Below are 11,829 nucleotides of genomic sequence, written 5' to 3'. Positions count from 1 at the left end.
TCGGTGTCTTGCTGGGACTTAACACCGAATCCGTCCAGATGTGAACCTTTTTCTTGGCGACGACAGTCTTGTTATCTGTCCAAGGGTCGCAAATGTTTGTCAATGAGCCAGCTGTAAACGAGCACCGGCACATCAAGTTGGATCGTTGAACGTGATATCCGATTAAATGCCATGTGAACCTTTTTTGAAATTCTCCATTACTGCTCTCCAAGTCAAATGCCTCTCCCCATTCCACCGTTGACTGAACTATATCGGCTTTTTGCAAGGTCTCTTGATCCACGACCCAATCTGATGTGAATACCTAAAGTCTATCCCACAATGAATAAATGCGCTGCCTCTTCAAAGCCCCAGTGTCCACTGCGGTCCAATTCCCAAAAGACAGAGAAACAACGAAACCCGAAACCCTATAGCCAATCAAGCAAACACCCATCAAAACCCCACTGCGTCTGCAATGCCAGACCTGTTGCAGTACTATCTGCCTCCTGACTGCTGCTTCAACATCTCACTCTGGTACCGAAGCTTGAAGCCGTTACAGAGGGCCCTAACATCTGGGTACTGGCTCTTCATAAGCTCAAACGCATGAGGGATGACGCGCACAGGCCAGGCATTGACTCGCGAGTTTCGGCTGGCCTTGAAGCAGAGGAAAAAGTAACCGGGGTGCTTGGTGTCGATGCAGAAGGCGTATGTCGACCGGTTGGGGTTGGCGTCCATGTACGTGGTGAGCCATTTCTCTGTTGGTCTTGGTTAGCATCTGCATCATGAATACCATCAGTGTAGGTGGCTAAAATTACCAGTCTCGTTACGGGAGCCCTTCTGGAACTTGTCGCACTGCATGAGCTCGTCCACCTTCTTGGCCATGGCCTTGACGTGGTCCACGATCAACTCGTCCAGATCCTGGTACGTGTACTTGCCCACGCGGAGGACACGGCCGACAGCAAACTCGTTCTCCTTTTGCAGTTCGAGCACGTCGACATGCTGGAACACACCATCCGCCACCTTCCAGGTGACGGCGAGGTGATCGTTACCTTTACTAGAAGGTCGGATTACAACCTCGCCAGACGGCTGACTGCCCAGATACTCCTCGGCCTGGGTGCTGTTGAAGGGCTTGAATAGAGGGTGGTTGACCACTCTCTGCGCACGTCCCGTGCTCTTGTCCTTCTCGCGAAGCTCCTCCCTGTCCTCATCCTCCTTTCTGTAATCCCACTGATCGCGACCGTGGTCAAAGTGTCTTCGGAACGGCCGCCTCATCTCTTCATCTCTCATCGACAGTTTGCTCACAAACTCCTTTCGGTTAAGATCAATGAGCTTGGCCTGAACAACCTGCCCGACATGGAGCACATCCTTGATGGAGTGGCGGTACGAAACATCGTGAGACTCAATGCGTCCCTCGATGCCGCAGTCCAGCTTGACAATGGCAAAATCATCCTTGACTACCCGAACGTTGGCCGCCACAATCATGCCCTCGCAGAGCGAATCGCGGTTCTCACCCGTGAGCATGGTAAAGACCTGATCCACCGTAAGGCTCTCGAACTTCTTGCGCAGCTCCTCGTATGGTACCTGCAACTCAGCCCGGATGGTTTCAAGCGTAGCACGCTTGCGCTGCTGGTACTCGCGTTCGAGCTGCTCGGCATATTCCTCCAGGATGAGCTCGTTGACCTTGTCCTGCTCATCATCCTTGAAAAGCTTGCGAACAATAGCACCGGCACCATTCTCGTCAGTTTCGGCCTTGACGTCCTCCTCGTCCAGGCCCAGTGCATCGGCTGCCACCTTCCGGGCGAGATCGTAATCCTCTGGATGGATACGAGTGTTGTCTAGCGGGTCGGACTCAGGATTCGTAGGCTCGTACTCGATGAAAAGGAAACTGGCACAGTTGTTCCACACGCGAGGGCCAAGGACGGGGAGCTTGTGTCGCTCGGGGTCACCGACAAGCTCGTCGCGAGATGTGACAACTCCGCCGTTCTTGTTGATACCCTTGATGAGCAGTTGTGCTTTACGGGGACCAAGACCAGCGACGTAGGGAAGAAGATGCGCGGTATTGGCGTCCTGCATTGCCACGTTGATATCGACACCAACGAGGTTGACCATGTCGACCATGGCCGTCTCGAGGTGCTTGAGCAGCTTTGCCTGAGGAAGGTACTGCTGGTAGGGATGAATTTGAAGTGAGGTGACATCCTTGCCAAGGGCCGCATACTCCTTCATGGGGTTCTGCATATATCTAGCCAGAGCAATGCAGTACCGGGTCATCGGGTTGAGGCTTGGGTGATCTGCAACCGCACGAGGGCTGTCCTTGTACAACCGGGCGACCTCATCGTTGATGACAATCACCTCGAGCAGGTCAGAGCGGTACTCGTTGGTCTCCGGGTCATCGTATTCGGGGCCGACCAGTCCCTTTTCACTGACGAGGCCCTCAACGTCCTTGATGAGACGGTGTGTATCGGCTGAGAAACCGGAGATGCCAATAACATCAGGTTGCCGACGCCTGACTAGCTCAGCCAAGGCCTCACGTTGACTCTCATCGCGAGCTAGGTTGGTAAAGGTACCGTGTTCGAGAATCCTTCCATCCTCATCCATCGAGACCCAGGATACAGGTTCACGGTTGGGATCACCCATGCCATTCGATAGCGTGAGCACGCGGGGAGTCGTGCCGATCACCATACCTTTGGGCTTATAAGGGGCTTGATCCAGTCTCTTGAAGTAGAGCTCACGGCAGGTTTTGAGCAGCTCATCCTGGCATGCCGTCCGCAAGGAGTCTTTCACACCCTTGACGATAACCTTTACAAGCTTGTCAAAGGCCAAATCGATCACCTTTTGGCGTTCCGCATTCCACTTGTCGGCAAGCTCGCTAAAGTTCTCCGAGGCAAAATCACTAAAAAGTTGTTGCCTGAATTCGCGGTCGTTCTCGAGGGAAACTTTGATTTCGATGAGCCCTTCTTCCTCTGCCTTCATCATCTTGAGGAAGAGCTCTGGGCGAACGGCAAGATCGGCGATAGACATGTTTTTGAGATACTTGACCTCGTAGTAAGGATTTGCTTCGTCAATCTTGCGTAGACCCTTATCAGTGCGACGGCAGCTCACGATGCCCATGCCGTAGAAGTTTTTCCTGAAGTGTTTGCGCATCCGAGGACTGGCAAACATTTCTTCAGCAAGCATCTGGCGAGCAGCATTGATGACCAGCTCGCCCGTCGGGAAATCGGCGTCTACCAATGTGTCGGCGAGGTCATCTGGTAGCCTTGAATCGTCCTCTGAGGTCACCTTGCTGCTTTCGCGCAGAATGTTCTTGGCAAGACGATCAGGCGTTATTCCGAGTGCCTGAACAAACTTGTAGGCATTGGATCGCCGGATGCGTTCAAACTGAGCTGTCCTGCCACCGGCCCTCTTAATCTCACGCTGTGCGCTATTATCGTTGGCAGCAAGGTCCTTGAGCTCCGCCGAATACTGGAAGTTTAGGTAATCTTGGAGATCCTGGAGCTCCTCGATGGACTGCGCTTGGCGTATCATCTCTTCAAGGATATCGTCCCGGGTCTTCTCCTTGAGCTTGTCGTAGGTTTGTTCGAGCGCGTTACGCTTTTCCAGGAAAGACCGGAACCTAATGTCGAGATCCAGGACCTTCCACAGGTCATCTTGGGTGAGGAGCTTCTCGGCGTCAACAGTATACTCGGGAGCGTCAGGATCATCGCGGCGGTTCGGGTTGCGCATTTTCTTGGCGTGGATGAGGTAGTCTCTTCGGTGCTGGAAAACATAGGGGACTTCGACACCGTCGATAACGAAGAATTCGAGGACCTTGCCCACGGCCTTGTTGAACGGACCGTGAAGCTCACTGGAAAGATTTTTGCTGGGTAGCATCAGGTTGCTGATCCACCGAGCCTCCTCCTTGAACTGATCGGACGTCATCTGGAGATTCTTGAAAGCCTTGCGATCGAGCTGGAAGCGCTCAGGCTCGTCGTTGAACCGAATCCTGTTATCCTCGTCGGTAAGAAGCTTCTCCTTGAGCTGCGAAGGTTCAAAGACATCCTGCAACTCGATGTCTTCCTTTGTTCGCTCCGCGTGCTCCTGCTCTTCCTCCAGCTGCAACGCCCATTCGTAGTCTTCACCATTACCGAAAATGGCATCCATATCCTCGAGAGCATCTTTATCGAGACCGGTTGTGTCAATGTTAAGACCCCTATCTTTGGGACGAGCGACCTCCTCATCTTCCTCGCGGTGTCGACGTTCTTCGTCATCCTCGGGGTAGTCATCTTCGATGAAGTCGTCGAACTCGTCTGCTTGAGCCCGGCCGCTGGGACGGCCGTAGCCTCGATCATCGTGCTCTTCGTCCTCGTCGGAGAAGATCTCGGCAAGACCGCGACGTTCAGTGGGGCGGTGGTCATCCCTATGACCCCGTTTCAGGCGCTTGAACTTGGTTTGCTTGGAAAAAGGTGAGCCGACTGGATGATGTCACCGGAAACCGTAGAGCACATACCTGGGGTTGTGGCTTCCGCTCCCACTCAGGAATCGCTTCACCAATCAGGTCGAGATCTTCTTCGTCGAGCTGCTCCTCCTCTTCGCGCTCACGACGGCGTTTCTTTCTCCTTCGGCGTTCGCGCGCATCCGAATCCTCAGCCTCGTCCTCTTCATCTTCGTCTACGATGAAACCTTCGCGAATCTGTGAGCGATGGGTGTGTCAGCGGTGTTCCCAACTGGAAGTTATGTTGCAGCATCGGGCCAGAGGCAGCGTACCTTTCTGGCCTCTTCCTCATCTTCGTCGTCTTCCTCCTCTTCGCTGGAATCATCAATATTGGGTCTTCTTCTCGGGCGGTCGCCGGCCTCCTCATCAAAGGACTCATCATCCTCCTCGTCATCGAGCTCGGCCTCGCCGTCAATCAAGTCGCGCATGCTGTTGCTCATGGTTACGGCTGGTTGGGGTGGCGCAAACTGGTGTGTAAATAGGTGTCTTTTCGGACAAGTCTCGACCGCCTCAGAGGGTCGGAATTGGAAATGAAGCGCGTTTCGATGGGAGCAACAGTCGCTCTTAGGGTGCTGATGAAAGAGAAAAGAAGAATACAGGAGGAAGTTGGGTGCAGAGCGAGCTCGTTTGGTGAAAAAGAAGTGATTAGCAATTGAGGGAGGTCTGAGTTGACCGCGACTGCCCTGAACCTTTCTGGCCGTGCTGGTCGCTCCTAGTGAGGTGGTCGCCTGCCGCCAGGTCACGTCGGTCGGTGCACGCACGTCAATAGGTAAGGTAGTGTAGAGGTACTTACTGCGTAGACCCGAATTTTTGGTCGGAGCGAGACGGCGGGCCAAGCAAGGCCCGGCCACCCGCCCCTGTACGTACCCTGGTACCCTCCAACTGAACTTTTTACGCCACGCGCCACATAACGCGTTCAGCCTCGCCAAGGCCCAGGCCGTACGTACTTAGAATTGAACTGAACGAACTTGAAGTGTCAGTGTCAAGTTGAATGACTTGGGACAGAAACAACACATGGCTTGGCCCGTGCATATCGTCAACATCGAACGACGAGCAGCCATCACCAACTTGTCCCGAGTTCTTATGTTGTGTGATGGGATTTTTTACTATGCTTGTCGTTCTGCTCACGAGGATGTCACAATGGCATTTCAGCTCATGTGAGGACAGTTCACGGATTTTGTCAGACCAGTCTCGGACCGTCACAACCATACACCTTGACAACCAAGCAGTCTGGAGTTCATCTGTCAGGAGAACAAAAAACAAAAACAAAAAAAAAAAAAAAAAAAAAAAAAAAAAAAAAAAAAAAACACAATATGGTAAAGTGCACACAGGAGCATATGGTGCCGTGTACAGACACCAATCGACACCAATCGACACGATCCATGCCCTCGAGGGGAGCTAGCAACGGAAGCTTTGACTATGATGTTGAGCACACTGGGCATGTTTATGCAAAGTTCAGTCGTCGTCCTGCGAACATCTCACCCATGCTTGAACTCTGGGGTCCGCATGGCTAAACTATATCTGAGGGACGTTCATGCCCTGCATCACGGAACTCACCACTTGAGTAGAACCGAGCATCTTTGGTTTCAGATGTTCTTCGGGGTCATGATCCCCAGCCATCCGCGCTTAGACCCACCATGTGGCACGCATATCTCGAACAAGTCCCTGGCATCATCCGGATCACAGCCGACTGTTGGTTCTGGTCATGCCCAATCACAGCAGGATTTTGCTTGATTCGACATCTCATGGCGCGCTTCTTGAGAGCTCTGGGGTTGTACGAACATGACGTGCACTGTGCTTGCTGTGCTGCGGTTAGACTTGAGTTGAAGATTGTCCTGTCATTGGCATGTTGGTACTTTTCTTTGTTCTGCTGGTGCGTGCCAGAGAGTTTCTTCATCTCTTGCCTGTAAGCGAGCTACAAGAGCTTCACAGGTTCCACTGGAGATAGGCTGTGCGCAGGATGGCACCGTCTATTTATAAGTATGGCTACGTACCTGGTGAGCCTGGGAATAGCTTCGTCCGGACCTCTCTCAGAGTCCGCACTGTATTTCCCCCCCACTACGGTGTGCCGTCCCCAGTTCCAGAACCGAATGTAACAAACACCATCCCGTTTTCTGCAACTCAAATCACAGGTTCCTCTCGACTTCTTTGCCTCACATAGTGGCGCCACTGTTGAAGTTACAGATATCAGAAGAAGAATAGTGCGTTATAAGAAAGCCATGTCTTGTTTACAATGAAGTACTGGTGTTACATGTAACTTAAGTATATCAGACCCACCAGTGCCAAGCTCTTCCCATCACCAGCAAACCTTGTGCTTGCCCTCAGGAACCAACGAGGTACCTCTGGATCGCCCCTCCTTTGGTTGTCCTTGGGCTGAGACCTACCTCGCTAGGTATCTCTAGTGTGTGGAATGTTGTGGGTGGTAGTGCGTGACGGAGTTAGTGAGCACCGCTATACACCACTGTGCTAGTGGTAAGCACTATTGCCGGCCGTGCTCAACACGAAAACTGTAGGGTAGTGAGTGCAACTTCCTCTACAATAATTACCCCTTTATTGGGCCCAGAAAGATACCATCATTCACACGGGACCTGGCCACCTACCTACTCATCTTGTCAAGTGGAATGGGTGTTGTCTTTCGTCAATAGTGCCGTTCTTTTCTCTTCATTAGCTTTGGGGTCCCCGTCTTCCCTATCGGTCAAGTGGGACATTCTTCAATACTTGGTGCTGCCAAGATACGTTACAGTAACAGCTTTCTTCAGTACCTAGGTACTGACATTTGCGCTAACAACTTGTTCCTGTTTCAATTCCTCGTAATTTCACAGGGTAAAGAAACATGATTGAAGCTTGGAAAATCACTGTAATGGTCTATTGCACGCTTTGACTAGATGCTACCGTTTTCGGTGCTCTCACACTCTCCGTCTCCATGTTGAGGTGCTCCCCCTCTTGAGCTCCCGTCGGGTTCCCTCTTCTCATCACAACCAGACCCCACCTTGGGACTGTGACCGGACAGAACAACGGCGAGACCTGACGGGACCCAGCGTTATTACCACCTCTCTCTACCATACAACTTTCAACCTCTTTCCACCCTAAAAAACATTGGCCTGTTCCCTCGACTTGGTGTCTTCTTCACCGCCTGGACTAAGGCTTCCCCTCTTCGAATAAATCCCCGCCAAAAGCGGTTTGTCTTTGCGATTTAGTGTCCAGTCTTCTTTCTCCTTCAGCTGATAGCGCGTTTGTGGGACTGGGATACTGGACGACGGCATCAAAGGGTTATCATCATCACCAACCGCAGACCCTTGGCCCCCTTTTTACATTGCTTTTGGTTTTACGACAGTTAGTTTCGAATCGATCGCCTTCCCGCTCGGCTGCTTTCTTCTACCTTGGCCTTGGGTTGATTTAACAATAACAAATACCCAATCCCCAGCACTGGCATTCCGGCCTGACGGTTGTCGACCTCGGAATCCACATCTCATCTCCGTACGAGTGGCGTATCGCATCGCATCAGGCTTCTATATCTGATCGCCTCCTCCCACCTCCAGTCCTCGACTTGTCAAGACATCCAAGACAGAAGAACGAGAGCGCCAGGACTTGCGACTCTCTCCAGACAAAACCGCAACAGAAGAAGCGTACCCGACTACGCTTAAACAGACAGCATGGCCGACCCATTTGCCCCGCGCTCCATGAAGCGCAAGAACGTCAAAGGTCTTGCCTTGGCTCCTGCCGCTCCCAAGCCCCCGCCGACGGCCGAGACCTTTTACAAGGATAAAGACGACGACAACAACGCCCAGCTAGAGATCGGCATCGAGTTCAACCTGGACCTCAGGCCCGAAGATCTGGACCTCATCAAAGAGTTGGGAGCTGGAAACGGAGGCACAGTCAGCAAAGTCAGGCATATCCCGACAAATACAGTTATGGCTCGCAAGGTATGTTGGACAAGCCAAGGTTTCCAAGCTTCGCCGTTGTAAGCTCCGCTAACAAAGCATCGATGGGCAGGTTATCCATGTTGAGGCCAAGAAGGAGATGCGCAAGCGTATCGTCCGCGAGCTTCAGATCATGCACGGCTGCCATTCCGAGTACATTGTCACCTTCTATGGCGCCTTCCTTAACGAGCACAACGATGTGATTATGTGCATGGAGTACATGGATGTTGGGTATGTTGCCTCTTGGACCGCATGTTCTTCTTTGCGCAGTGGAGACTGACTGACCTTGGTTGTGTAGCTCGCTCGACCGTATCTCCCGTGTCTTCGGTCCAGTCCGCGTTGATGTCCTCGGAAAGATTGCGGAAGCTACCCTCGGCGGTCTCACATACCTCTACTCCAAACACCACATCATGCACAGAGACATCAAGCCCTCCAACATCCTCGTCAACTCAAAGGGCCACATCAAGCTTTGCGATTTCGGTGTTTCCGGAGAGCTAGTCAACTCTGTCGCCGACACCTTTGTGGGTACATCCACCTACATGGCTCCCGAAAGAATCCAGGGCGACAAGTACACAGTCAAGTCTGATGTGTGGAGTTTCGGCTTGACTGTCATGGAGTTGGCGATTGGCAAGTTCCCGTTCGCCAGTGATCAGCTTGGGGATGATGCTGAAAATGCTCCCGCCGGTATTCTCGACCTTCTCCAACAAATTGTTCACGAGCCAGCACCGAAGCTACCCAAGAGCGATGCTTTCCCACAAATCCTTGAGGATATGATCCAGAAGTGTCTTTACAAGGAACCCGAGAGGCGGCCGACGCCTCAAGAGCTCTTTGTAAGTTGTTCTTTTTACTTTACTGCGGCCATAGAGTTACTGACACCAAACCCAGGACCGCGATCCCTTTGTACAAGCGGCGAAGAGAACCCCAGTCGACCTGAGAGAGTGGGCCTGCAGCTTGATGGACCGGGACAACCGCAAGTCTCATCTGCAACCACAACTCTCTCCGTCGTCGCACGATTTTCTAAGGTCCAGCGATGAACCTACACCCACTTCAGGTGAGATTCCGATTCTGGGGACTATGGTGTCACCTCGTGATCAACATGGAAGCGTACCAACCCGACCCCCGCCAAGCAGCCGAACAGGCAGCGCTGGCCGCACAGGTGGACCGTCTGTACATCCGGGACTAGGGAGCCGAGCAGCTACGACTGGCTCTCAGCCCAGGTACCCGCAGCAGGCTCCTCCTCCTCCTCCGTTCGAAAAGAGGCCCTCCATGTCAACCGGCCATTCGTATACCAGTTCCTCGTCCTCGAGCCGATCGGGCTTCGCCCTACCCATCCGACCGGGGCCTCCGGGCCAGCCGATGCCGCCGCCGCCCCCACGAAGACAGTTGACAGCAGAGGAACTGCAGAGGGAAAGTCGCCGGCAAGCCGCAATGCAGCCTCCAACTGGCCGATTTTGAGTTGAGTGTTGCATATGATGGATTATGAGAGGATGTTTCTTTGCATAAATAATACTCAACCCCTCCCCCTTTCTTTTGCAGCTCCGCTTTGCCCGTTTACCCCCCTTTGTTTTGCATATACACGTTGACCTTCCCAGACTGCGTTCGATGTCACTTTTCTACACGCGCCTCAAGACCACCGGTTTGGTGAAGATAGTCATTCGAACAATCAGCGGGTCTGCCCTGACGGTGCTGGCTCACCTCAGTGGTACGACAATGGCATTTTGTTAAGCAGAACGTTGGGTCTCTGTCAAATGGGTAGCTATGGTTATGGCCATCATGAGTGGGAATTGGGTTGACTGAGTACAAGGGAACGGGGGAGATGGTGGGTTGATGGTGCTTGATTTGAAGGAAAAGTGTATGTGTGAGAAACTCCGAGTTTGCATCTAAAATCTGATCTTTCTCAGGATGGGAACCATGTCTTGTCCGTTTTGCATTTGTTCAGAGAATGAGTACTGTCTATGATGGGTATCTAGGTGTATCAGTGGGCGCAAGAAGTCATTTGTTGTGAGACATCCAAGCAAAACAACTGAATACAAAGAACTGTTGTTTCGTCTGGATATCATCCGTCATCTCTCCTCTCAACCTTTTCTTCTCGCTAGTGAAACTCGATTCTCGGATTCTCCCCATTCACCGTTACAACAACCCCTCCTCCAAAACGTCAACCAACTGATCCAACCTCTCAATCACCAAATCCGTATGCTCATGATCCACCAAGTGCCTATTCACATCATTAACCAACAAGACGGTCTTGGCCCCCGCCCTCCGTCCAGCCGTCATATCATCGATACTATCCCCCACCATAATCAGCCCACTCGCATCCGCCACCCACTCCCCTTCCTCTGTCTTTTTCAGACCCTCTTCTGTACTTGCGCCATTCGTCGTCGTCGTCGTCTCCGTCCCAGCAGCAGCAGCAGCAGCAGCAGCAGCAGCACTCTCATGCTCCTCCTCGCCCACCTCCGGCACACCGCTCTCCCCCGCTCCCGCCCGTCTCGCCAGCCCCCACGCCTTGGCAATGTGCAAGATACCCGCCGGATCCGGTTTCGGCGGGCGAAACTCCCTGGTCACGATTGGGTGGAAGACGGACCCGGCCAGGAACTTTTCGATCAGGTTGTTCACGGGCGCGTCAAAGTTGCGGGTGCAGATGCCCTTGCGGATCCCGCGTGCGTCGAGGTAGGACATGAGCGTCACCAGACCCGGCTGGGCGACTTGGGTGACCATGGCTTCGCGCTCGATAGACCGGATGGATTCCATGGCGGTGGCTTGGGCGGAGGGGGTGGGGAGGGAGTAGATGTGGTCGAGGATGTCGGTGGACTTGGGGATGGAGAGGGCGGAGCGCATGAGTGCGAACATGTAGGTTTGGGGTTCGCTTGGGGGGATGTGTTAGTATGGAGGACTAGAATAGAAGGACTAGAATAGAATAAACGGCGGGGATGTGATGGTGGTGGTTGTGTGTATATGAATGAATGAATGACTCTTCACTCGACCTAGCTCGTCAAGGTGAAAGTGAGATTTCATTAGCTGATTTTGACACAAAAAAAACACACCATAATGTCCCGTCCATATCAAAGACCACGCCCTCCAGCTTGCGCAATTGAGAGCCCGCCGCCGTGAAGGGCTCTTTCAGCGGCGCAAAGAACCGTTTCGAAGTGTTGTTAGTAATGCTGCTCATCATGAGAAGTGTCCGACGCATAAGAAGGCGATTGCCCGGAATTCTTCGGTGGTGGTTTTGCTGAGTGGGATGTGAGTACCCCAAGAAGGTGGCCTAGGTATTGGGATTTCAAGCCAGTCAGTCAATCCTGAGTCTGTTTCTATGAGCTCTTGGCGTTGTTTATTTGCGGCTGAGGCGCCAAGACTAGAAAGTCGTGATAATCGGCGGGCACCAGTGATGTTTGGTTCTCAAGTTCCATTGTCAGTGTTTGGCGATGACTTATCGCCGATACGTTATCATTACACTACAGCGGCATTACC

The 11,829-nt window shown here is 52.7% G+C and overlaps 3 protein-coding genes across 3 annotated transcripts; 1 reads left to right on the top strand and 2 right to left on the bottom strand.

The window, feature by feature from the left end:
• Window positions 1–142: 142 nt before the first annotated feature.
• On the bottom strand, window positions 143–5,213 carry B0T23DRAFT_369086 (SH2 domain-containing protein). The gene is made up of 4 exons (XM_062836491.1): window positions 4,717–5,213; window positions 4,460–4,642; window positions 792–4,404; window positions 143–731 (listed from the first exon to the last, which is right to left on the bottom strand). Exons 1-4 carry the CDS (start codon window positions 4,882–4,884, stop codon window positions 472–474), a joined length of 4,224 nt encoding a protein of 1,407 aa, XP_062696691.1. The 5' UTR covers window positions 4,885–5,213; the 3' UTR covers window positions 143–471.
• A 2,589-nt stretch (window positions 5,214–7,802) lies between these two features.
• B0T23DRAFT_7029 (kinase-like domain-containing protein) lies at window positions 7,803–9,952 on the top strand. Its single transcript, XM_062841667.1, has 5 exons — window positions 7,803–8,367; window positions 8,438–8,595; window positions 8,663–9,194; window positions 9,250–9,415; window positions 9,503–9,952. The coding sequence occupies exons 1-5, from the start codon at window positions 8,098–8,100 to the stop codon at window positions 9,817–9,819; spliced, it is 1,443 nt and encodes a 480-aa protein (XP_062696690.1). The 5' UTR covers window positions 7,803–8,097; the 3' UTR covers window positions 9,820–9,952.
• A 542-nt stretch (window positions 9,953–10,494) lies between these two features.
• Window positions 10,495–11,530, bottom strand: B0T23DRAFT_424573 (HAD-like domain-containing protein; the record flags this gene model as incomplete). The annotated part of the gene is made up of 2 exons (XM_062839858.1): window positions 10,495–11,227; window positions 11,406–11,530. The coding sequence occupies 2 exons, from the start codon at window positions 11,528–11,530 to the stop codon at window positions 10,495–10,497; spliced, it is 858 nt and encodes a 285-aa protein (XP_062696689.1).
• Between the last annotated feature and the right edge of the window lie 299 nt (window positions 11,531–11,829).

The sequence above is a fragment of the Neurospora hispaniola genome (assembly GCF_033458365.1).
Source record: "Neurospora hispaniola strain FGSC 10403 chromosome Unknown B0T23scaffold_1, whole genome shotgun sequence".
Taxonomy (NCBI): Eukaryota; Fungi; Ascomycota; class Sordariomycetes; order Sordariales; family Sordariaceae; genus Neurospora; species Neurospora hispaniola.
Note: the sequence above shows the minus strand (reverse complement) of the source record. Positions and strands in the feature narration are given on the sequence as shown.